A 27,735-nucleotide genomic window follows, 5' to 3' on the forward strand; every position below is an offset into this window, starting at 1 on the left:
AAAAAAAAAAACACCTTAACTTTTCAAATAAATTTTCCATAGTATTATTTTTCAATAGAGTTTCATTCAGCTTAAGAAGAAAAGTAGTTGTATATGAATTTTAGTAGAAGTATTGTTAGGCATCAAGTGAATTAATTCATGCTACTTGAATACCCAGTAGGAGACACACACTGTGTGAGGCCTGAGGGGTGAGTAAGGGCCTTGTCCCCATCGCTCATCCACAGACAGAATACACTTCATCTGCCTCATTGACCAACTACCAAAATGAGCCAGGTGGGCAAGCTAAATTTTACTGTATAAAGTGTACTCCTTGTTTTATTTTTTTTCAAGTTGGGAGTAATACAAGTGGAATTCTCTTCTGTTCTCCCTCATAACACACTGTCCATGGCACAGGCTAAGATTCATATTCTGTCTTTACCACTCTTAACGTGTTTGACGTCGTCTCCACTCTTGGACTCTGGTGCTGAGGATGAGGAAAATGCCGCTTGCTTTCCTCTGAGTGTGCTGGCTGCCATTATGCCACTTTGTACAGGAACTGAATCAGTGCTCAATAAATATTTGCTGACAATTGAAAAGTGAGCTGCTAAAGATAACGATCAAGCTGATGGCAAATCACTGCGATTTCACTGTGATTAATATTGTTTTGAATCACTGTGCTGTCTGCTTTTGCTTTATTGTTGTTTATGAGCTGTCATATTTCAACAAAAATGGAACTTCCTTTCACATGTTTTTTCTTTAATTATATAAAGGAATTTCAAAAAGTTTCTGGAAGAATGGAATGAAAAGATGATGGATTTTTTCCTTGAATTTTTGAAGCTTCTTTATATATTAATACTAAAAATGTGGTATGTAAATATGATGGCATAAATTAAAACAAAAAATAGATGCATTAGAAAAGTAGTATTTATTAATGCCACATATATAGCCAAACTTATATACATATATGTATTTTTGTAATATATTTATGTGAATCCTTCTTATACACTTATATTAAAAAATGAAGGTAGTAAATATGATAGCACACAAAAGTCAAACAGCAAAAAATATTAATAGGAAAAACAATATATCTTCATACAAAATATACATCTATACATGCTTATATGTGTAATATGTATGTGTCTATATGTATATATATCAATATCTCTCTATGTGTGTTTTATTTGTCCCATAGTAAAATGTTCTGCCAAAGAGATGAGCAGAGTTAGATCCATGCCTTTCTCCCCCTGGGAGGTTTACCCAGTTCTTCACCTCACGGGCTCCTTCACAAGCCCTGTAAACTCTTATCATGATTGCGTGTGTCCTTGTCCACAGATTTACACTCAGGTCCTTTTGAGTTCCTGCTGCGTTCTGTGGGAACCCTTTTTCCTCTTTGTGAAGAGAGCTCTTGAGTTGCTTCATTGATCAAGGGCTGATGTTGGTACTTTCCAGAGGTGTGTCTAAATAGAGCTTCCTGTTTTCTTTTTAATCTGCTGGCATCAGTGCAACTATTTAGTGCTTAACAGGGATGATGGCTTATAGGACGAGAACAAAACTTAAGAGGAATAATCACAAATATATACACATGTGTATACACATGTACACAATCACACACACACATATACACACACTTTAGTTGTCGATTGACTTTAAGCTCAAATTTCCACTATCTGAAAAGCAAAGTTTGAAAAAACATCTTTGCTTGGCACTTTGCTCCATAGTCTAACCAAAAATGTGACTTGAAAAAACCCATAAGACTGAAAGTGAGTCACTTGTATCTCACCTGGGACACAAAGGTGTGACAGTTCAAACGAAGTACTGCTCTTTTTTATTTTTTAATCATTTTATTGGGGGCTCGAACAACTCTTATCACCATACATCCACCCATTGTGCCAAGCACATGTGTACATTTGTTGCCATCATCATTCTCAAAACATTTGTTTTCCACTTGAGGCCTTGGTATCGACTCCTCAATTCTTCCCCTCCCTCCCCGCTGCCTCCTCTCTCATCAACCCTTGATGATTTATAAATTATTATTATTATGTCATGTCTTGCACTGTCGGATGTCTCCCTTTACCCCTTTGTCTGTTGTCCATCCCCCTGGGAGGGGGTTATAGGTAGGTCATTGTGATCAGTTCCCCCTTTTCCCCCTCCTTCCCCTAACATCCTGGTATGGTTATTCTCAATATTGGTCCTGAGGAGTTTATCTGTCCTGTATCTCCTGTGTTTCCAGCTCTTATATGTACCCATGTACATGCTCTGGTCTAGCCAGATTTGTAAGTTAGATTTAGGGTCATGATAGTGGAAGGTAGGAAGCATTAAAGAACCAGAGGAAAGTTGTATGTTTCATTGGTGCTATACTGCACCCTGACTGACCTGTCTTCTCCCCACAACCCTTCTGTAAGGGGATGTCCAGTTGCTTACAGATTAGCTTTGGGCCTCCACTCTGCAACACACCTCTCATTCACATAATGATATTTTGCTCTGGGTCTTTGATACCTGATACCTGATCTATTGACACCTCATTATCACAGAGGCTGGTGTGCTTCTTCCATGTGGGTTTTGCTGTTTCTCAGCTAGATGGCTGCTTGTTTACCTTCAAGTCCTTAAGACCCTAGACACTATATCTTTTGATAGCAGGACACCATCATCTTTCTTCACCACATTTGCTTATGCACCTGCTTTGTCTTCAGCAATTGTGTCGGGAAGGTGAGCAACTCAGAGGGCCGGATTATTAGAGCAAAGTGTTCTTGTGTTGAGGGACTAGAGTAGTGGCCCAATGTCCATCTGCTTCCTTAATATTAAACCTATAAATATATGTACATAGATCTATTTCATCATCATCATATATAAATATATTTACATATGTACATACCTGTATTTAGATCTCTATAAATGCCCTTTGCCTCCTAGTTCTTTCCTCTATTTCCTTTTACTTTCCTCTTGCCCCATTATCATGTTCAGCCTTCATTTGGGTTTCAGGAATTCCTCTTGGTTACATTGCCCTTAATCCCTACCAGACGTCCTATATCCTCCTCACCATCTAATTTTGGTCACTTGTTCCCTTGTTCCTGGGTTTGTTAACACCTACTTCCTTTCCCCCCACCTCCCCCTCTCACATGTCTCCCAGGAACCATTGGTCCTGTTGTTCTCTCTTCCTGCTTGTTTATCCCACCTATCCCATTCAGAGACACATGCAGAGACAAAAATATGCACAAACACAAGCCCGAGCAAAACATGCAACAATAGAAAATAGAACAATAGCTACAACAACAAAGCCAATGACAAAAAAAAAAAAAGAGCAAAACCTATAAATAGTTCAAGGTCTCTCTGTTGTCCTTTATGAGTGTTTTCCAGTGGAGTCTGATGGGCCCCATGCCCTGGCCTCACAGTCTATTTTTGGTGTTCCCTGGGGACTTTTCATTGCTCTGCTCCCCTTGCTGCTCTGTTGCACGCCCCCAGTGTCTTTCCTCGGTGTGGTGGCATCAAGGCAGGCACTATTCCCACAGTGTATCTCCAGGGTTGTCCCTTGAAGCACTATGGGTCAGTGAGAGATGTCGTGTCTCGTGGTGGGGCCGGTCCTGTGGTCCTCTTTGTGCATTGGCTGTTCTGAGCAGAAATATTGTCCTCAGGGCTTGGTGGTCCAGGATGTGCTCCACTCCTTTTTCCTCCCCCCTTGTTTGCTCCTGTGTGCTCTGATCAGACAAATCCCTCTCCTTGAGCTGTAGCTTCAGGGCTGTCCTCTGAACTGAATTCATCTGGGGTGAGGGGGCTAAGTACCACTCATGTTCAGACAAAGTATAATAGTGCTTTTGTTGGAACATTCATTGTGCTTATTTAAATTTTCACTTACTTTACGTAAAATGCCATAACTGTGACCTCAAAGAAAATTGGTGGTACCAGCAGTAAAGCTGACAGGGAACCTGTGAGAACCGCAAGAGTTAAAAACAATGTTTTTTTGAAATTTGAACCAGGTCATTGCTTGTCTCACTTGGGAGCTGAATACAACATGGCTAAGTCCATTTCCGGGGGGTGGCGGGTGGGGGGACATGATAAAAGCAGCTACTGTAGTGAAAAGTGTGAAATCCTTAACCAGGAAACTAAGAACCCAGTCCCTCAAAGAGGTTGAAAAGTTATTGCTAATTTGGATAAACCAGAGAACACGATGGTGATAGCGTATGTAAGAGAAGGCTAAAGCCTCTACAGTGAATTTATAAATGCAAGTTGGGAGCCTCAGAATCAATTATTTGGCTTTCCATTATTTCTTAAGAGGAAAATATGTTCAGTTCTCAAACTTTTCAGTGTTCAAACATGAATTGTCGAATTGAATTCAACAGCTGCAGTATCACTGTACCTGTAGAAGTTCCCTGTTAAGATTGTCCAGGGTCTAGTTTTTAGAATGTGAGCATTATTTATAGAACATCGTTGTTGTTGTTGTCGTTGTTAGGTGCCATCAAGTACGTTCTGACCCATAGTGATCTTATGCACAATAGAACAAAACACTGTGTGTACCATCGTCTTAATGATTTCTATGATTGAGCCCATTGTTGCAGCCACTGTGTCAATCACGCTTGGTGAGGGCCTTCCTCTTTTTTGCTTCCCCTCTTCTTTACTAACTATGATGTCCTTCTTCAGGGATTGCTGTCTCCTGACAATATGTCCATAGTATTTGGGACACAGTCCTGCCATCCTTACCTCTAAGCAGCACTCTGGCAGTATTTCTTACAAGATAAATTTGTTTGTCCTTTTAGCAATCAGTGGTATTTTCAATATTCTTCGTCAGAACCATGATTCAAACACATAAATTGTCCTTTGGTTCTCTTTATTCAATTTCCAGCTTTCACATGCAGATGAGGTAATTGAAAATACCATGTCTTGGGTCAGTTAGTGGACCTTAGGCCTCAAAGTGACATCCTTACTTTTCAATAATCTATAGAGGTCTTTTTCAGCAGATTTACCTAATGTAATACATCTTTTGATCTCTTGACTGCTGCTTCCATGAGCATTGACAGGGGACCCAAGCAAGGCAAAATCATTGGCAACTTCAATCTTTTCTTGATTCATTATGATAATCCCTATTGGCCCAGTTGTGAGGATTTTGGTTTTCTGTACATTGAGTTGTCATCCATGCTGAAGACTGCAATCTTTGATCTTCATCCACAGTGATTTAAATCCTCTTCACTTTCAGCAAACAGGGTTGTGCCAGCTGCATATCAAAGGTTGTTAATAAGCCTGTCTTCCATCCTAATGGCCCATTCTTCTTCATAGAATCCATTTTCTCTGATGATTTTCCCACCATACAGATGGAATAAGCATGGTGAGAGGATACAACCCTGACATACACCTTTTTGGATTTTAAACTTTGTGTATCTCCTTCCACTGCTGCTTCTTGAACCATGTACAAGTTCTCCGTGAGCACTGTGAAGTGTTCTGGAATCCCCATTCTTTGCAAGGCCATCCACAGTTGTTATGATCCACACAGGCAAATTCTTTGAGATAGTCAATAAAGCACAAGTAAATATCTCTCTGATGTTCTCTACTTTAAGCCAAGATCCATCTGACATCAACAAGATAGCCCCTTTGATATTAGAGTGTCATAAACAGCTACCTTTACAAGTACTACATCTAGCTATACTGTATTTATGCAAAAGCCAAAGCCTGTCTAATACCATGAAGAGACCAGGGCTAATAAAAAGCAGGAATGCTGATAAGAAGCATTTGTTTGTCCATTTTCTAAGTCAGTCAAAATAAGAGCCTGAGCCATTTCTGCATCAAAATATTTTTATCCTGTTTGGTTATGCAACTCTGGGTCTTGGAAATAAATATATACGTCTTGCACAATTTCCTGTTGATGTCATATTGGTTCAGTTTTAGGAATGATCTTCTGATTCTGCATCCTTGCCTCTTTTGTTATAATGTTGGCATGTTTACAATACTAATGTTTGGGGACAGAAGCCTGAATTCCTCCTGAGCTCCTGCCATTGTCTTCCTGTGTTAGACCAGGTTGTCTAGAGAAACAAATCAAAAGAAGCACAGAAGAAGTGAATGTGTAGAGACAGTAATTGATGGGAGGGAAATTAGGGAGTAGTCAGTGGATGCGGGAGTGGGGGAGTGGAGTATTGGATCTGATTGTGATGATGCATTACAACACATTTTAGAAGCAGTTTAATTATGGAAATGTATGATAAGAAAGTAAGAAACCAAACTTATCCTATGTTTACCATGGGTGAATGAGGAAGAGGTTTTGCTTAGGGGCACTAAGTTCATTTTAATGGTGGTGGAACAATTTGGAGAGGGATAACAGCAATTATTGTACAATACACAGAGTGAAATCTATGGCACTGAATTGTACATCCAGGAGTTGTTGAATTGGTGAATGTTTTGGTTATATTTTTGCCAAAATTGAAAAAAAATAGAATAACATGAATAACAATGAGTATGGAAAATAGTAAATGTTACAAAATTGATTGCAAAGATTATGCAACTCTTCTTGGTATGATTGAACTCTTGAATTGTATGATATGTGGATGAAGTGCCAATAAAACTGTTCTAAAAAAAGAGGTAGTGAGAGAGAAACCAATTCAGTGGCACTTATCTATACATAAGAAAGATCTTCATATTAAGAAGCAACTGTACATCAAGAAGGCACCCCAGTTCAGCCTAACTCAAGTTCTTAAGGTGCATGCTAGTCCAGCAGTCCCTCTTTGGACTCAAAGGAACAAGAATGGTGAACCAGGAAACAGAAAGATCGCAAGTCAGTGGGTGCAGTGTCACCAGGATCCAAAGTTGGTAAAAATCTGGCAGGGTTCTGGGAGTTCTTAGGGTTGACAGCAGAGTCCCAGCAGGCAGGAAGGAAGAGAAGGAGGAGGAGGAGGAAAGGCTTCATCTACAAGGGGCATCACCAGGTTGGATTCAGTACCCCCAAAGTATCCAACTTCCCTTTGCTGGGTTTGAAAGTCTGGATTCTGACTTTAGGCAGGCAGCTATAACTGGGCCAGATTGTTCATCTCCATCGTAATAACCGCAAACTGCCTAAGCTAGGGTATTGTTGGCAGCCTTGCATTTCTCAACCATCCCAGGACCACTCTGCTACATGTTACTGATGCTGTGCTTGCGAAGCTTGCTTCATGAGCCTATGTTGGAACACTTTAATACCTAGTGGCCTCCCATCAACCCAGCCTCTTTTTCTTGTTGACATTCTTGTCGACTTCATTATCTCTAGGTTCTTTCTAGTGTGTTTGTGCTTATTGTGGTAAGTGACATCTTTGGGGAGAAAGGGGAACAGGAGAAGGACACTAAATATGTTAAATTGGTATTACAATTTAGTAATCTACACACCAGCAAATATGTTCCTTGGCTTTTCTGCTTGACTCGATGGCTCCCAGTTTCCTTAGGGACACGGAGAGCAGTCTGGCCTTCTTGGGCAGTTGTGGTGTTTGGTGCTAAGTCTATTCTGTCTCATATTGACCTCTATATTCAGCCAAAAAAACCACTGGCTGCTCCTGCACCATCCTCACAATGGCTATTGTAGCCACTGTGTCAATCCGCTGGTTATGATGAGTCTTCCTCGTGTACACTGCCCCTCTCTTTTACCAAGCATGATGTCCTTTGCCAGGGACTGTCCTTTCCTGATAAGATGTCCCCTGTATGTGAGACAATCTCACTGCCCTTGCCTCTACAGAGCATTCTGACTGTACTTCTTTTAAGACAGATTTATTTGTTCTTTTTGCAGTCCATGGTACTTTCAATATTCTTTGCCAGCATTGTAATTTAAATCCATCTATTCTTCTTTGGGATTCCTAATTTAATGCCCAACTTCACCTGCATAGAAAGATGCAGAAAATATCATGCTTTGAGTGAGTTATACCTTAATCTCAAAGTAACCTCCTTACATTTCAACACTTTAAAAAAGTCTTGTGCAGCAGATTTACCCAATACAGTGCATCATTAATTCCTAAGGATATTTATGCCCAATGTTTGGGATAACATCAAAGAAATAACGAGTCAGCCATCTGGAGTGAGTGGCACCTGGAGTCTATAGGACACCTTGTTCTGTTGGTACCTACTCCATGTCATTGTGCTATAACTGCCTTTCAATGTACTTATACTAAGTGAAGTGGCATGATAGTATAGCCCAATGTGAAAAGATCTTAGAAAAATCTCAATCCAACACTATCATTACATACGTTTTGAATTTTACAGAATTCAGAACCAAAGATTGAGCTACATCAGCTTCATTGTAAGGCCACTGACTTCTCAGTGACTTTAGCAAGCGTCTCTGTGAGGTTATTTCTCATCACTAGCAGAGGATTGGCATGGCTACCCTCAGAGGTTTTGCAGATTAACAGAGGGAGTCAGAGTTGAGCACTTAGCAGAGAAAGCTGTTCCCGTGGTGCTCTGAGAATGGACTTCCTGCTTCTAACCAGCCGATAGTCCAGTTGGTGCATAAGCACATATTCTTCGAATGCTAACGTTAATAATTTTAATAATACATGTATAACAGGCAACTTAGCATCCTATAGCAAAACTTCTCCTTGGAACGAAAAACTACAATTATTCAAGTATCTAAAATCAGTTAATGACTCATTTAGTATAAAAGATTGCCTCTATCATTCTTTCTCCTCTTTTTCCCCCCAATCTCATTTTCCTTTTTATTCCTCAGATACTCCCTTCTTTTCTAGATCATACTATTCTTCATAGATTTGATTTGTCCTGCATTGGATAAATACAGTTTATCCCTCTTCCTCAAGAACTGTTTGAGAAATGCCCTATCTGTACAGGAGGAAGCAGTTAAAATAGAGAGGGAATGTTGAAGGGCCGTTGTCAGGAAACTATACTTAACCTACCTGGGCCTTTGCTCTTGCTCAGGCATCTGTGGATCTGCATGTCTCTAACTGCAGGGATGCAAAGTTGTCCTCAGGCATGCAGGCCATCTATAATTATGCATATAAATTGCAGTTTGTCAAACAAAGCCTTTATTTGCAGCTGTCTATGTTTACAGAACACAAATCTAAACTTTTAGATAGTGACACTAGTTTAGATTTAAGTTGATCTTTTTGAAAAAGTTTGCATCTCTATAGAGTTGCGATGAGTCAGAATCCAAATGATGGCAGTGGGAGCTTTTTGGTTTTGATCTTGTTTTATTTATTTCGACTATAGGTAAGAGAAAAACGATGACGAAAGTAAATGTGTGTTTGGCCTTCTTCCAGTCGATGTTTTATAACCATAAGAAGATTATAGTTAAGTTAAGCATTATAGTACTAAGAAGACTTTTATTTCTATGTTAAATAAATATATTGATTCTAATGTAAAAATGGGCCAAGTGAGAGAAGATATATATTTTTTTCTTGCAAAGCAAAACATTAAGAAAAGAGATGTAGTATTTATGTCCTTCCTATATATGCCCTTCTGAAATCACTCTTGATTTCCTATGTAAATATCATCAGATTAATATGAAAAAAATTAAATATAAAAAGGGTACTTGGAGGAAGATTTAAAACTTGAGAACACGTATGTATTGACTTTGTAATTGTGGATTTAAAAAAAGTCTTGCTGGGCTATAAAAAGTGAGTCAGTTTTAAATAGTCTAATTAGGCAATCAGTTGTGTGGCTTATCTGCATTCACAAAGAGCAAAAGAAAACCGGAAGTGACTATATATTGCTTAATTAGTCCAATTAAACACCTGCCTATGTCTTCCTGGCTCAGCAAAGCCCTGATTTATCAAAATCATGAGTACATTGCTAAAAATATAGCTGTAGAATAATGAAAATACATCATTTGACAAATTGTGGGGCTTCATATTTTGTATGGAAAAATATGGAGATAATACATGTAAATTATACATTATGATGAAAATATTAGATTTTGTGTAAGCTCATTCAGTGTTACTATTCAGTCATTTCAGTTTAGTAATAGACAAAATATATTACGGAACAAAAGTAAATTGGGTATCTAAATTGCTTAACCTTTAATGTATACATAAACTGGATTTCTACAACGTGCATGAATCGGAGAGTGTACCCCAACAATGAGGAGCAATGGTCAGGCCAAGAGAATACACATGTCTTCTAGTGGGCAGGTGGGCAGAAGAAGTGTTATGCTAATTTTAGTTATAGAAATAGCTAGTAGGTTTAGTAAATTATGGAATTTATTAGGTAAAATGTTTGAGGTGATCTTTTCTCATACTATATCGAAAATCATCTATCTGGGTTTGTGAGAGCTATTTGGTATTTTTATCTGTTTCCTAAAAGTGATATATTTCAAGTTCATTTAATAAGCATAAAAAAACTGAGTATACTGCATGACTGATCATGGCTGTCAATATAGCACTTGCTGTTATTGCTGAATTGTATGCACCTGATTCCACAGTCTGAGCCTTTTCTGAGTGACGCTGTCTGTTATTACAGACGTATTGAGGCTTTCTTTCATATGCTAACTCTTACAGCTCTATCATTCTACTTGTCCTGAGAGTCCGATTTATATTACAAGATTTAGGAGATGAAATGTTTTGCCATCTATTGTTTTTGCAGTATAGAATATATGCAAATGACACATTTTATCAAAATGATTCTGATTATCACAATCCTTTACTATGACTTCTAAAATTGCTCTTATATATAACCATTAATGATGAAAACAATAAATTACCTTGAAGCTAAAACAATAAAAAGTAAGTTGGGTATCTCAAGAGAACAATAATATGAGTTTTGGCAATCCGTTGAATAAAACTCTCACTGCCATTGAGTCCATGCTGACTCATAGTGAGGTTTCTGAAACTGTACCTGTTAATGGAATTAGAAAGCCCAGTTTTTCACCCAAGGAACTCCTGGTGGTTTCACACTGCCAACCATGCAGATCACAGCCCAATGCATAACCACTACACCATCAGAGCTCCTGGGTTGGATGCCGTTCTGCTTCGTGGTCCTTGGATGCGCAAAGCTACCTTTCAGGCCTTAGCAGCTTCAGCAAAGTCACTTAAATGATTCTGAAAGCAGTCATATAGGATAATTCCACATGGTAATTTTAATGCCTCTAAAATCTGACATCAGAGAATTCATGATTAAATTTATACACTTCCCTTTAGCTTTCATCTTAGTATATAGAAAGGCATATTTCAGGTATTTGTGTATATGAAACTTGCCATTATTATCAAGAAGTCACAAACTTAGTTTTATCATCATGGTGTATGTAAGTCCTACAAATAACGTGGAGATAACATTCTATTTAGAACTGAAAGAAAATTAGTCTCAAAGAGATGAATTGACCAACCCATGACTTCAATTCCAATGCTGGTTAATGTGAGGCTAAAGTCAGTCTTCTGACTTAATCATGTCGAGGGCTCTTTCCCCCTCCTGTTTTTTGGTTTCATATTAGTTTTTAAAGCATGCCCTTTGTTACAGAACTGAGTACTTAAATAACTTGTCATATTTAAGCATCATCATGTCTCTCTGAGATGTAGACCATTCCTGTCATGTTTTAAAGAAAGAAACCAAGTCTCAGATTCAGAGAAGAAAATACAGGCTCCAATTTGCACTACCCAGAACCATTTGCTTTTTCTGACTTTTCCCTGTTGAAAATTGTATGCCTCAGTACTTATCATTCTGAACCTGCTTTGCAATTTCCAAAAGTTCTAATATTTTTTAAGGCAAGTGATATCTTGAATTAGAAAATGAGATGCTTTCTTTCTTTCTTCTTCTACTTTTTTTTTTTTTTTAGGTTTCCAAGTAAAGGTTCACAAGAAAAATCTTGACAAGCATAATTACAGCCTGCTCATTTGCCCCTTTATTTCATCCATAATTTTCTAGAACATTGAAATCTCCTGGAAGAAATGTTTAAGGAACACGGCTAGATAAGATTATGTGCATTCAAGTGGAAGGCTGACATTCTATCTTTAAAGAGATGACCATACAGTGAAATGTCAGTGTGGTCTTTTTCATGTCATTGGCATTTTACAAGCAGTATGGTGATCTATTTTCATCTTAATGGGAGAATAATAATAATGTCAAAATCTGAAAATGAGAGTAGATAATTAAATCTTTGAAAAATGAACTATTTTAAAAAGGGACATTTCACAAATTTCATAATAAAAATATGCAGTCACAACAGTTTTCTTATTATAGAGTTGATTTCATTTTAGAAATTTTGATTACATGTCTATATAAATGAAGACATAAAGCATATCAAACAATAAACCACAAGTGTCAGAGAAATTAAAATCTGAATTTTCCTTCTTTGACAAGTTTTATGCCCCCTGAACAGCTAATGCCTCAGTGCTTTTATGCCCTTATCTGGGCAGTGGGGATAAGGGTATTCATTTCCTTGTTCTCTCCTACTAACTGTATGTGGGTAATGGATTGGGCATATTTGAAAAGCTCTTAGTAATCAGGATTGTATTATAATTTAGGGTTCTCCTAAGGAGTGAGCAAAGTGGCTTTTTAACCATGGTTTGTTTGATTCTGTGGCAAAACTAATTAAGAAAAGAAATGAGGTGGTTCTGTGTGTTGATCTCATTAGTATTTTTTGGTAGAGAAACTATTTATACACATGCTGGCGGAGAATGTTTTCACCTAGAACTCAGAAGGCTTTGCATTAAACATATCCCCTTGTGGCATATAAGCATCATTCTCTTTATATGTGAAAAGTAACATTAGTTCTTTTCCAAGAAATGTTGAGTTCAGAATATTTCTTAGGCAAGGATGGCAAAACTTCAGCTCACTTACTTCTGACATAACATCAAAAAAGATAATCTGTAGACAAGAGTGTCCTGTTTAGTGAGGACCAGTGCAAACCAGAGGAACCCTGCAGGAAGGGCCTGATGCAAAAATGGACTCAAATATATTCATGATCAAGAGGATGGCAGAGAAACTGGCAGCCATTTGTTGTAATCTTTAGAACAGGAGAAAAATTATTTTGGTGGTTTAACAACAATGCTTGAAAAACAGACAAACAATGTACCATTAAACACATAAAAATAAGCCTTCTCCTCATGTAGTGACCAGGTCAGGCTCTAAAGACTATGTTCTTGTGTAAAAGGAAATATTCTGTGAAAATGGTGTATAATAACTTCAGATCTCAACATGGAGGATGTCTACATCACTATATAGCTGTCATATATTATACCATTACATAACTTCAAATTAAAGCATGTGTTAGTGTCAAACTCCTGAGAACCGTGAGCTACCCATGTGGGCACACAGACTGAACTCATTGTGTCTTCACCTTCTGTATTAGTCTAGGTACTTTGGAGAAACAAATCCATGGCGACTCACGTATAAGAGAGCGTTTTATGTAAAGAAAAGGTGCATCACGAAAACATCCCAACCCAATGCTGCCCAAGCCCACAAGTCCAACACCAGTCCACAAAGTCCTCCACCTCACAAAACAGAGGCTATGATACCGACTGCAGGAGGAAAGCTGAGTCAGTGAATGTGTAAGCATCTCAGCACTGGCAGGGGTCTCCACATGGCTGCTCCAGCACCCAGGGCTGCATCGGGATAGATCCATGTGGCTTCTCCTTGGGGATGTCTTGTAGGAAGTCAATCTTGCAAGCTGAAGCAGGGAACTGCTAAGGCAGCTGCACCCGATACAACCATCACAAAACAAGAGACCCGAGAACTAGAAAGGAGAGGCTTCACCACCCATTTATCCCTCCGCCTTTCAACCAGCACCACATGTGATTATTGGCCAGGCTGGCACAATTAACTAACTCACCTTCCATGGTGATGCTCATTACTGCCAGATGTATAGCATCAGTGGGCGACCTTGTTGGCTCATATTTGTTTGAGTATTGTTTTAAATGTGAAATGACAGATAGCAAGATAGTAAGTGAAGAAATGGTTATATGAATATATAACAACAATACCAACTTTTTCTAGATAGCTACTTTTAAAAAAATTGATAACCCCTCATTATTTAGGCATTTATTGGGAGATAAATGAATGAAAAAAGAGAACTCTTTGTTAGTAGTAGTTGATTTCATTTAAAAATTGAATAATCCATATTTTAACTTCTCGGGTTTCAGTAGGTTGTGTTTGGTTTTACCTTACAGATCAGCTGACAAAGAATGTCTATTTAAATGGAGGAGGAAAACCAAATATCCCATTTTCTTACCCTTTCCTTATGATCCAATTTTAGTACTACATGGAAGATACAATTTCTTTTTGGAAATTATTTTAAATTACTGGACCCTTTTTATGTGTTTTCTGGTGAAAATCAGAAAATGGGATCCTTCAATGTACTTTTCAGAGTAGTATATAGCATGCCTCCAATTTTCCTATATTCAGACTCCATACATTTCTGGTTTGGATCATATTTAAGGGTCTTCTTCTTCTTCTTCTGCTTCTGCTTCTTCTTTGCTCCCCATCTACTTTACCAAACGTGACAAAGTATGTCCAAACATGTTGTCCTTCATGACAACATGTCCAAAGTATTTAAGACAAAATCTCTCCTATCGTTCCTCTAAGGAGCTCTTTGGTTATATTTTTTCTAAGATGGGTTTGTTTGTTCTTTTGGCGGTTCTTTGTAATTTCAGTATTCTTCACCAGCAACGTAATTCAAATGCATTTATTCTTCTTTGGTCTTCCTTACACAATGCCAAATTTTCATATGCATAGGAAGCAATTAAAGTTATCATGGGTTGGGCCAGGTGCACCTTAGTCCTCAAAATAACCACCTTGCTTTGGAACCTGGAAAGGATGTCATGTGCAGCAGATTTACCCAGTGCAATGCGTCATTTGATCTCTTGATTGCTGCTTCCTTCATCATCAAGTGCTTTAAGTCATCCTCCCTTTCAGAAAACAAAGTTGTGTCATCTGCATACTGCAGGTTTTTAATAAGCCTCCCTTCGATCCTGATGGCATATTCTTCTTTGTACAATCCAGTTTCTCTGATTAGTTGTTCTACATGCTGATTGAATAAATATGGTAAGAGGATATGACCTTGACAGACACCTTCCTGATCTTAAGTCATGCGATATTCTCTTGTTCTGTTCACCCAACTGCCTATTGATCCATGTACATGGACCAGTATAACTCATTATATGAAGCATTGGTTAGGCTTAATGCCTTTCCTGTTTTTAGATAAGTCTAATAGAAAGGAAAATAAAACCCTATAGCTATCTTTCAACTACCTACTCATAAAGACCCTATGGGGAGAACAGAACTCTCCCATAGGGTTTCCAGAGCTATAAATCATTACAGAGGAAGAATGACACATTCTGCCCCCACTAAATACCTGTTGATTTCAAACCATGAACCTTCTTGTTTGAAACCAAATATTTTAGCCATTATCCTACCAGGGTCCATGAAATAAAAGGATCCATGGCCTTTGAGTCTATTCTGACTCACAAGGAACTTATTTGGGGCTTCTGAGGCTACTTTGTGAATCATTACAGAAGCAGGCAGCCTCATCTTTTTCTGAGGAGTGCATGGAGGAGTGGCTAGTGCGTTTGAACCTCCAAACTTTTGGTGAGCAGTCTGATGCTTTCCTGACAGCACCATCCCAAATATTTTTCCTACCACCCATAAATTATCCATTATATCCCCTACAGTGTGCGCTTCCTGTGTTGGAGTCCATGAAACCGACCCCAACCCAAGAATAAAACCGACTCAGTCATACCTGCACTGGGACAGATCAGAACTTGTAAAGCGTTCATGCTTGGAACAATAGTCTGAAAGAGAACATGTCCAGATCTCAGTCCCAGAATGGGAGAACTTGCTAGATGCTTACATTGAGATTGGCTATTGAGTCAATTATGACTTATGGCAACAGAGTAGAACTGTCCCTTTGTGTCTCTGAGATTTTAAATCTTTACAGAAGTAGACAGACTGTAATTTCTCCAAAGAGTGGCTTGTGGGTTTGAACTGCTGTCATTGTGATTAGCAGCTCATTGCATCACCCACTACATCACTAGATCTCCTCGAAAGAAGCTTACTGAAGCTTTGTAAAGAGACTAATACTGGAGATTGGGTTATTATCAGGACTGTGTAAAGCAACACATATTCAAAGCCACACAGCCGGCTGCCAGATTTGAGTAGAGCACCTCTGTGCCCCTCTCTGCTGATCACGACATAAGATTGTAAGGCAGCACACACGATGACCTCCTCTTGTCAGGGGGGAATTCAAGTCTAGAGAGTGCTTACCCATAATTTTCTCTGGTGTAATCATCATTCAAGACATTCATATTTTGCAAATAGCCAAAACAAACCAAAACTAAAACCCCATGCCAGCAAGTCCGTCCTGATTCATGGAAACCTTACAGTCAGAGTAGAACAGTCACTTCATGTTTCTGAGACCTTGAATCTTCATCTTCTTGGACAGAGCAATGAGTCCATTGGAACTCCTGACCAGGTGGTTCAGTTTGTAGTCCACTACACCACCAATGTTGCCCCCGGTGCACTTCCACAGCCCTGACTGCGCCAGGGAGAAAGGCTATGAAGCCCTGAGCCCAGTCTGTTGCCACAGAACCATTTCCATGAGATGCTAGTTCATAGATGCTCTATAGGACATAGTACCACTGCCCATGGAGTTTCTTAAGTTGTAACTTAGGGAACTGCATCTTTCTTCTTTGAAGCAGCTGATGAGTTTGAACCACTGACCCCATGTTAGAGGCTGTGAAGTATAAAGGAGATGACCTGCCAAAAGCTTTTGTCAACTTAAGACTGCAGAAAATTCCTTTCTCCACAAATGACAATAAAGTATTAACAAAAAAGATTTGCTGAATTTTGGAAAATAGCAATTTTTGATCAGTCTTTTGTATAACACAGTATCAATGAAAACTATTGTTTATTTATTGCTTTGCAGCTTTATTTATACCCTTTCTTTCTATAGCCCAGTTCTTTGCCTTTTGTTTTGTTTGGTAACCTTTGTAACTTTATAATAATAAATCTTTTTGGTGGAAATATTTCCTCTGATAGATTGTGATGGTTCATAACCTTTAGGTTTTTATTGGTTTGCTTTTAATTTTTTCTTGTGAACTGGGTGAAAGTTTACAAAGCAGATCAATTTTCCATTCAACAATTCATACACATTGTGTTTCATATCATTGATTGCAATATCCAGAATGTGACATCACTTGCCACACCTCCTCCTTGTTTCCCTTCATTCTCCTTTGCTAATCCTTCTGAATGATGTTTTTAGGAAAATGTCACCTTATTATCTCAAATTGTTGAGGGATATATACCTTATTCATGTCACTGTTCCCTTTATAGACCTACCTATTGTTTGGCTGAAAATAGAGCCATGGAGGTGAATTCATTTCCAGACCAGAAGGATGACTAAGGTCCATAGTCTTTGGAATTCTATCTTCCTCTATCAGAGCAGTAAAACTAGTCTTTTTATGATTTTGAGTTTTGTTCCACATTTTTCTCCCATTCTATCCAAGACCTTCTAACATGATCCCTTCCAGCGCAGTTGGTGGTGGTAGTCAGGAATCAGCTCGTACTTTGGGGCTCAGTTCCTGGACGCCAATCACACATGCTTTCACTCTTCCTCACTCCTCTTTCCTCCGACAGTTATATTTCACATGACCACTCACAAACTTACAAGAGCCCCAGTCACTACTCACAGAAACTGCATGGCCAGCACTGTCTTTGTGGATATGCTAGGCCAATTCTCCTTGGTGTACCTCCAGATTTGGGTCCTGAGTCCCCTGACTCAGAAACTCATTTCCTGAAGGTGTTTTGTTATACGTAAGAAGTTTCCATAACTCTGTTCCTTGTATGCTCAACCTCATTCATGGATACTTTTGAAGCACAGGTAAAGACACAAAAGTCCTCCGTGAAAGCTCTCTGTGCTTGTGGGAGTACGCCAGCTCTTTCTCCCACACTCATTCCCATGGCCTTTTTTTATCAATATTCAAAAATCAAACTCAGTTATCAATTCAATGCCAACTCATGGTGACCCTATAAGACAGAGTAGAACCACCCTGTGTGTTTCCAAGACTGTAACTGTTTGCAGGAGAAGAAAGCCTGTCTTTCCCCAGTGGAGCAGCTGGTGCATCACCATTGTTGCAAACGTGTGGCTGTGACAGCACTTACGTCTGCTGTCTTTAACTCCTGCACTCCGCTCCGTGTCTTCCCCTGCCTCCAGAACTTTTCACTGAGCTCCTCTCATGTGGTATTTTAAATGAGTAAGATTGCATTTTTTTGTCTTTAAATCCCCTAAAGGTTTTGCCCAGAGGATATTATACTAAGTAAAATAAGTCAACCACATGCACCTAAAAACAAATGTTTATGAAACCTCTGGTGTAAAAAGTCAAGACTTTCCTTATGCTAAAAGAAACATTCTCTGATTATCAGAGGTGGAAGCAGATGAGAGGAAAAAATACTGGACAGAGGACAGACACGTGTTAACTTGTGCAAAGGGGAAGTGGGAGGCAATCTCTAATATGCGATTGAAAGAAGGCTGGCAGTGTTCTTACACAAAAACACAGGAATGAGATGGGCTAGGTGATGTTACATTGTGGAAATTGTAATCAATAACTTGAAATTTAATGAATAAAAAACTGGCTTGTTCTATAAACTTTCCACAATCCACAAACAAGGATAAAGAAAACTAAAATCATTATTAAAAGCAATTGATCAGTCAATAAATGCCTACTGTTTGGGGGCTTAATTGTAAATATAAATTTTTATTGGCTATATGTGTAGTCAAAATATAACATATAACTTTAAAATTTCTTGCACTGTAGTACTATATTTGGTTTTGGCTATTTTAAAATGTGGGGAATGTTTGTTTCAGAGTTTATAGAATATAACATTCTACTGTATATGCATTTAAGAGGATTTATATAAGTCTTTAAAGGGTATGTAAAATACAAAAATCTGGACATATCCTAAATGAAGGTAATAAAAAAATAAGCAAGATATTGACTTATGGATTGTCATAATATCTGGAAGAGGTCCCAATAAAATTATTTTTTAAGATAAGCAAGATAAATGCAAGCATATATATAGAGGCATGGTAGAGACTAACACTATAATAATAATCACCAAGTAACTTTGCCTTCCCCCAGGCACTACAAATTTGGATTTAACATTTTTAAAGTCAGTGTTTCAAATGAAACTTTAATTCATTACAGAATTCAATGTATAAAACAGTTCCAGTTTCTAAAGAAAATCACCAATATTTACCTTCTGAAATCATGTACAGGACTCTAATCTTGGTACGCAAGTTCACTTGTGTTACAAGAAGAACAATATCTTCTCAACATTCTCAGAGTATACACAGTGAGCTGCCTAGAACTGTTGGCTGTAAACTTTGATTGAAGCAAGTAGTGTAACAATAAGTTAATAAAAGCATTTATATGCATTACAATCTAATGCAATGTCTGTTTTGTTTATCTTTTTAGTTCAGCATGATTGAGATTTTATAATTGGAGAAAAAGATGGATTGAATATCCTTAAAGCAAATTGGAGTTTGTTCCTCTGTATAGGCTTTTGGGCCATTGTAGATTTAGATCATACACTCTGGAGATTATCATCACAAATGTGATGTCTTAGCAGAGTATGGAGAAAATTTTTGTGTTAACAACTTCTAAGACAAATTTTGTGTCTTTTGAAGAACATATTTCTAAAGATAAGGCCTGGCTACACCATCTACTGAGATAGCTCCTAGGGATTAAGTTTAAGCCACAGAAGAGATGAGTGTATCCTATTATTTTACTCCACAGTTTTTAGTCACAAAAAATGTTATTTTAAAATTTGGAGTAACTGATTATTCATTTTACTGTACATTGAGCTCAGAATTCAAGTTTAAAGCATCCATTTTAAATTAATTTTTGGATGCTACTTCTTTTTAAAATCTACCAAAAAAAGGTTTAGACAATGTATACTAAAGTAATAGAACCACTGCCTATGTGTCTCTTTAGAAGTTTAGTGTGACTCTACAGAAAATAAGAGTATTATAAAATAGTTTATATATAGGCCTTTTCCCCACCAATAACTAAATTGCATCAATTCATGTAAGATCAGGATTGAGCAATAAATAACTCCAGACCTTCATGTGCTCCGATCCCCGCCCCCCCCCCCCCCCCCCCCCCCCATCAGTGGACATACTTCTGATTTCTACACATTAATATCAGATCACTGGGAAGAAGCATTAACGATAAAGGACAGCATATATCTCTGTTTTATCTGTCAGTTAATTACTAATGCAGCATTACAGGGTCATTTTCAGGGGGGATAGTTTTGAAGTACTATAAAAGAACAGGAGCTACAGAGGCATCGATAATCAAAACAGTTACGATTTGCTTCTTTTTATCTAAAATGGCAGCGGAAATGTGGCCCTTGGATATCTTTCAAGCTGGAGTTGAACACTACCCCTACCGCACCTACTCAAACTTTCTCATCCCTATCAGTGAACAGGTTTACAGAGTAAATCATAAAAGACAAGAGGATGTACTCCTCTGTGTGATTCACCATTAGAAGGCAGGAAGTAGGGAGAAGGACACAAGGAAATTGGGGAGGGAGGAAATAGGGCAAAGTTTCACAATCAATATCATGAAATTAAATGTGTATAATTTGAGAACGGAAAATTAATTTGTTCTGTAAACTTTCATCCAAACTACCATTAAAGCAATCAATCAATCAGTAAAATTGTGTGAAGCTGATGAGTTCAACCAGCAATTACAGTGTAACTGTTTCTACAATAGGAAGCTTTACTTCAGTTATTAGTGAGGTTGTAATGTTTTTCTGTCCTTTTGCTCCAGCACGTGTCTAACTTCCTTCGCGAGCATTTACAATATACCTATGCCCAGGAGAGCTGGTGGCATAGTGGTTATGCATTGGGTTGCTAACTGCAAGATCAGAAATTCGAAACCACCAGCTGCTCCTCAGGAGAAAGACACGACTGTCTCCTCCTGTAAAGAGCTACAGTTTCGGAACCCACAAGGGCAGTTCTTCCCAGCCTTATGGTGTCACTAGGAGTCAAGGGCATTGAACAGTCTTTTCCTTTCTATTTCTTTTGTTATAGCTTATGGAAATGTACTCTAGGAAACAACTTTTAAGTACAGAGTTTGTAATTTCATGTGTATTTTAATTAAAAAGAACACAAGTCATATTTTTGTTTATCACATAATTGATAAAAGAATAAATCATATTATCAAGGTAGAATAATTCTAGGGAAACATCAGCTTGACTCATTACTCAACCTTTGTGTTTGGGGGTTTTCTTTGAACTAGATGTTAGATTTCACTGTAGAGGATTGATGTTATAATATTTCCATTTGACACCTGTCTATTTAAGATTTTCCTCATTTAGAGTTTTTACATCTTAATCTTCAGTTATTCTTAGATAGCTAGCTAGATTTTTTTTACAATCGTGTTTTCAAATATTCATCTCCAAAGGCTGATTAATTTTAAACTGTTCAAGCAATCAAAGCCGTCTTATTTGTTGTCTTAGCAATCTTTAAGAATAAGCTGCTTCAGGGCATTGTTATTATGTGCTATCAAGTCAGCTCTGACCCATAGCTGCCCTGTGCACAACGGAAGGCAAAACCGCCCCTCCTGCCTCATCCTCACAGTTATTCCTAGGCTTGGTCCCATCATTTCCAATCATCTACCAGGAAGGCTAACTTCAAGGCTGGAAATTCAAACCTACCAGCCACTCTTCTGGAGAACGTTCAGACTTTCTGCTCCTGTAACGATTTATAACGTCAGCAGCTTCATAGAGTTACTCTGAGTCAAATTTGACATGATGGTTTTTTTGTGTTGTTTTGTTCTGTTTTGGGGGCGTGTGTAGGATAAGTCTAAAGGTATCATTATAAAAGAACCAAATTTTCTTAAGTATTACTACAAAGAAACTATTATTAAACAATAATATCAAAATATAAAGTTATTGTTTTTTTACAGGCCCTCCATTTTTATAATCATCGCCCAATGAATTCTGAGCTCTTCAATTCACATCACATCAAATTGACTGTTTTGTTATTTTCAGCAGGCTTTGGTCATGTTCTTGAAAAATTCTTTGAGTTTGGGAACAAAAAAGAAATGTGAATGGACACATCAGGTGCCTTTCAAGTCTGATTTACTCACCTGTGAAATATCAAGAAGAAACTGAAGCAGAAGAATTTCAACTTTCACACGTTTACATGTAAACACTTGCAAGCACAAGTAGAATAGAAGAATATGACTTTGTGATGGTTAGAGATTATGTCAACTAGACAACCCTGAGTCTGGAGAAGAATGGGACTTTCTACCCCTGTAAAGAGTGACAGCCTCACAAGGGAAGGAACTGTCAAGGGCAGTTCTACCCTGTCTTAAAGGGTTACTGTGAGTTGGAATCGAATTGATGGCAGTGCTTTTGGTAATTGGGTCACAGGCAGAGGGCACCCCCGTGGTGCCATAATACCGTTTGTGGAAGAGAGAGAGAAGGATAAAGGTCAAATCCTCTTTGTTCCTCCACTTGCTCCTGGAGCTGGATCTTGAGTCTCATTCCCTAACTTTTATGCGGTGGTCTCATGACTACCAATACATTCTTTAATCTTGAGAGCAGGACAAATGCCTAACGTAAACCAGGTAGCTAGCATCTTTAATAAAAGTCATCGACAGAACTATGACTGGCAATGTTTGCAACACAGGAAATGAAATAGTTTTATTAATCCCCTCCCAAACGTATCCGTGATAGAAAAGTAAGATTCAGGAGCCTACAGGAGATAAGTTGTTTAAACACATTTAAAAATTTTGTCAGAAAATTAAATAACTCTCCACCAAGTGCTCTGGAGATAGTTTGGGAGGTGAACGTTGTAACACTTATAGATAAGAGCGAGGATAATGTAAATCGGATTTTAATTCTGGAAACTTTAGCTGGGTAAGGTTCAGTTGAGCCTGAATCAATTAGGTCACGCCGATCAAATCAGCCCTATCACAAGAGCTCCATCCCTGCAAAACTGCACCATGCTCCTTGGAGTAGAGAATCAGCAAAAAAAAGAGCAAGTGCCTCGGTAGGAGGCCTGGACCACTGACCACTGCCATGGACTCCCACACCACAGCAGTGGGACGGTTAGGCAGGCTTTCATTTGATTGTACACGGGGCCACCACGGATCATTACTGGCTTGGTGCAATCAACAAATTAAGCTGTAATTAGAAAAAGAAAAATTCTTTACAATTCCCTGATAAGTGGCACATAAATAATGAGTATCAGGATTCACAAGCATGGGAGGGTGGGGGAAGGAGGGAACAAAGAGGAGCTAATACCAAGGGTTCAAACGGAAAGAAACGGATTTGAAAATGATGTACAAAAGCGTACAACATATGTGCAAACATGCTTGCTACAATTGATGTATGGATTGTTATAAGAGCTGTAAGAGCCTCCAATAAAATGATATAATTTTTTTTTAAAACTGCCATTGAAAATTCTGTGGGGCACTGTTCCTCTTTGACATACGTACATGGATTGGCCATGAACAGGCTTGGCTCAATGATGACGGGATTGGTCATTGTCAATGGGGAACTGCTAGATTGTCGTAGCGACACAGAACACTGTGGAGACTTTTGCATGGAACCGGGTTGCAGTCTGCCCTGGCAGTCTCTAGGTGCTACAAATGCTGAACAGCCCTGGCGACTAAAGGGGAGCTTGGACGTCTGAGTGCACTAGTCTGCAAGTAGTTTCCCTTGATGACCCGAGGGAATTTCACATTTCCCTTTCTTTCCTTGACTCTTTGAGACTTACTGTTGCCAGGAACACTCACAAGTCAGTCTGGGAACGTACACATTGGAGTGAGTAGAAAACTTTGTGCTACTGGCCTTTCTGCCATACTTTCATATAAGCTCCTTACCTTTATTTTTCTCCAGATGAACTCTGAGTAGCGGTGTATTCACAGATAAATCTATCATAATATATATATTCCTTGAGATGACATAGGACTTCAAGATTTCCTGAGCTGGGTATTTTTCGAAATTATAAAGTGATAAAATCTTTTATCTAAAGAGTTGTGTAGAAGATTTTTACCATTTTTCTCTCTTTTTCTATGTATTTAAGGTGACAACCCTTGTCAACACAAGCAACAAAGGCCCATCTGGTAAAAAGAAAGGAAGGTCTAAGAAAGCCCATGTGCTAGCTGCATCGGTCGAGCAAGCCACGCAGAACTTCCTGGAAAAGGGTGAGCAGATTGCGAAGGAGAGCCAAGATCTCAAAGAAGAATTGGTTGCTGCTGTAGAGGATGTGCGCAAACAAGGTAAACAGAATAGTATGACTTAGGAAGAGTTAGATGGTTGTAAAAGCAGTGGAGTTTCCCTCTGAGCCCAGGAAAAGAATGGATTTTTCTCCAGCACCAGTGCATGTTTGCTCAGAGAAATGGTCATATGTTTTCCTTTCTATCTGCACTTGTCATTGGTAATGCTTGCTGGAATTAGGCAGATGGATAGAGAGTTGGATGTGTGTGTGTGGCTGTGTAGTGTAGCCTGTCTGTTACTGCTTCAGAAATCATAAGGTTGTTTTCCATTATTAGATGAAAACAGACTCGAGTCAATTTTAGACTTTAGGGAGGATTGATTGGGAAAACTTCAGACAGAGTCAATGAAAATCCAGGACTTAAGAATGAAGGAGGTGATTGGAGGTTGTTAAGATAAAGGATTATAATAAAATTATATTTATTTGCATGGTTTCAAAATTTACATTTCCAGGTCTTTTTTCCCCCATAAATGTATTTATTGTCTGTCACCTGTCATCCATTAAACAACCAGCCTCCCATCTCTCTTAGCTCTATCTTTCCCCACTCTCTATCTTTTTATCTAGAATGCTGCTTACTCAGCATCGTTAGTTGAAAATCAGGTTCCACAGAATCAGAAGCATGGCATCTCTCTCTTCCCTGCATTGTTTGCCTCTGTGCATGTTACCCACGGCAAGACAACTTTATGACGGACTGCACATGGACCCAGAGCAATGGTACAAGAATGGCACCTAGCCACATAAATTTTATTTCCTAAATAACTCCTGAATGATCATTTCCTGTCTCAGTCAGTCAAAGAACTGAGTATTTTTCTAGGTCTTGGCACGTTCAGAGTTAATGATGACTCATTCTTCACATCCCAGGCCAAGGACAACTTTCCAGAGAAACTGTCCCTGACACTCTGGCTTATTTTTTCAAGGTTTTTATTTTTGCTTCTTTCTCTTCACAAAATAATTAAACATTTGTGAGATGACTTGCTTGCTTAATTCCTTCTCCTCCTCACTTTCAAGCAATGAAAATAGGACTGGAACATGGTTCTTTTGCAAAGATTCCCAATGCCCAACCCTCATGTGTTCAATAAATATTCGCTGAATAGAAGATGATTAGATTGACAAGCCTATTATCTTTCTTCTTACAACCCTCTCTTCTCAATTCATAGCTAGATAGTCCATGACAATACAAACTTTCTTTCCATGCCAACATCCACCACATTGCATGTTACCATCCCCCCAATTCATTTCTATTAAGCAAATTTAAGTTGTTACTTTAATTCAAAATATTATTTTAAGACACGTTTAAGCTATTGGTGGAATTTTATCAAGTGGGAATATATATGTGTATGATTTTGGTAAATGTACAAATTCCTTATTGCTTTCAAGATTCCAATATGGCAACTGGAGTTCCTACTGAATGGAAGATGGCCACTTATTTGTCTTTTGTATCTTTTAACTAAGATAGATTTTGTTTGTCTGTTTGTTTTAGGTTTGAGTTGAAATGTTACAAACAATCCATTTTTAAGTTTGCAATTTGATACATTTTGAAAACTGTGAATCATTCTCACACTTAAAATGTGAAGATATTCATAGGGGATCGTGTTTGGATTTGTCACTTGTCCTCTTTTCGAGAACATTTGTCTTTTAAAATGGTCACCTTTTCCTTCTGGATTCATCAACAACCTTTGAGGTTTCCTTTATTTCTTCCTTCCTTGAAACTTCAGTTTTATGCATTCTGCAGGCATTACTATTCTAATTATCTTGAAATAAAATTTTATTTTCTCCATTAAGACAGGCTGGTGTGCTTCTTCCATTTGGATTCCGTTGATACCTTACTTAGATGGCTGCTTGTTTTAGTCCCTTCCAATGATGTACTCTGGGATCTCACATCATCCTATCTCATGCGCTTCCAGTTCAGCTTTTTAATATAGAACATCCCAGCCTCCTTGTCTTTACCCAATTGTCCTGTAGGTCGACAACCTCTATGATGCAGACAAATGAGGCTCTGACTTGGTTCTCAGAGTGGCCAGGGAGAAAAGATCTTGAGGGGAGCTGGAGGATAAAACATGGATTATTCATTATCATTGGACATTTTAAAAGCAGTATGTTTTCTATGAAATTGAATTGATATGTTTTTATGTAAAATATGATATCATAAATTATAGGTAAAGTGATCTTTAAAAAACAATAGCCTTCTGTAAAACTCCCTCCAACGTCTCAACTTGGCTTTCTTATTGTAATGATACTAAGTTGGGAACGGAAATCTATTAGGAGGTAATCTTTTACTATTGAGTAGTTTTTAAATGCTCAAAGAGAGCACCATAGTTTCTCTTTTACCCTTGAACAAATGGCAAAACTCTACTATTGCATCTCTAAATGTGAATTGCATCTCTGAAATCTCTAAATTTCAGATGTGTAATAAAATAGTTCATTATTATTTTATCAAGTTTTATAACATTCATAACACTGTAATCTGAAAAAGTATCAATTGAATTATCTTGTTCACTATGTTACTACACTGTATATGGTTAATCTTAGTGTTGTTTGAATCATCTTTATCATTTAAAAATATATATATTATCTCTTTAAAACCTAAGGTACATGATGCATCTTAAGAATATTTCAGTATGATGGTAACTGTGTTTTTACCCTGGATTATACCACTGGAAGGTTTTCCTGTATTCCTAAATTATAATCTGCTAAGTATATTTTAGAAGCCTTCTGATAACATTGGGTGTAGATAGTAAAGCAAGTTCTTAAAACATGCATTGATAGAATAAGCTCTACTAAACAATTAGCACACTGATATTTTTGACATGGGTGAAGAGAGGATATATCTCTAAGTGTGTGTATCTTTCACCACAGTGAGAGTACTTTTGCATAGTTCACTGCTGTTTAGTCCACGGCGACCCATAGCAACCGTGCAGGCCAGGTAGAACTGCCCCTGTGAGTGTCTGAGACTGTCACTCTTAGGAGGAGTAGAAAACCCTATCTGTCCCCTGAGATGTGGCTGCTGGCTTCAAACTGTGGACCTTGTGGATTGCAGCCCAATTGGTAACTTCTATACCACCAGGGACATATGTTCTTCCTATTTAAATTTAACCTTCATATGATATGAACCAGGGAATGTTTGTATTTTATTCTACCCCTACTGTAGCAGATGGCAGGTGATATTTAGGAAGGAAGCTTACTTCTGAAATCAGCAGAACATTTCATGCTTTGTTAAAATATCTGTCGTTTCATAGTAAACTACATTTCTTACGCCTCAGTTATCACATCTTGACAATGTAGACAATATTGCTGGGTTTGCCTCACTGAGTATTTTACTAATTGATCTTACAAAGGATGAAAAACAAATGAAATGTTCTTTAGATGTTAGTGTCGATTTATTACTTGTAATTTATAAAATCAATCTGCACTATCAATAATAGTGGCTTCCCTTTTCTGTTACTGAGTAATCCTGCACCCTTACAAGCAGGGTGCTGGAGAGCTGAATCAGTATATGATAGTCTTCCTGAAGAGGATTCACCATTTCATTTTGCTTAGGGGTGGCTGTTGTAAGAGATCTAGCAACGATAAGTGGACAGGCTTGCAGTCAG

General features: G+C 38.2%; 1 protein-coding gene across 3 annotated transcripts in view; it reads left to right on the forward strand.

Moving 5' to 3' along the window:
* The window catches only part of CTNNA2 (catenin alpha 2), a 1,370,089-nt gene that overhangs the window by 262,197 nt on the left and 1,080,157 nt on the right, over positions 1-27,735 (forward strand). For all 3 annotated transcript variants that reach the window (XM_013007524.3, XM_045283854.1, XM_004713853.3), the window contains exon 3: positions 23,954-24,149. In XM_013007524.3, coding sequence (XP_012862978.1) covers positions 23,954-24,149 — 196 coding nt within the window. The remainder of the gene's footprint in view (positions 1-23,953; positions 24,150-27,735) is intronic.

This window comes from Echinops telfairi, unplaced genomic scaffold (assembly GCF_000313985.2).
Source record: "Echinops telfairi isolate 266 unplaced genomic scaffold, ASM31398v2 ScPeMD7_7467;HRSCAF=8505_1, whole genome shotgun sequence".
NCBI classification, from domain to species: domain Eukaryota; kingdom Metazoa; phylum Chordata; class Mammalia; order Afrosoricida; family Tenrecidae; genus Echinops; species Echinops telfairi.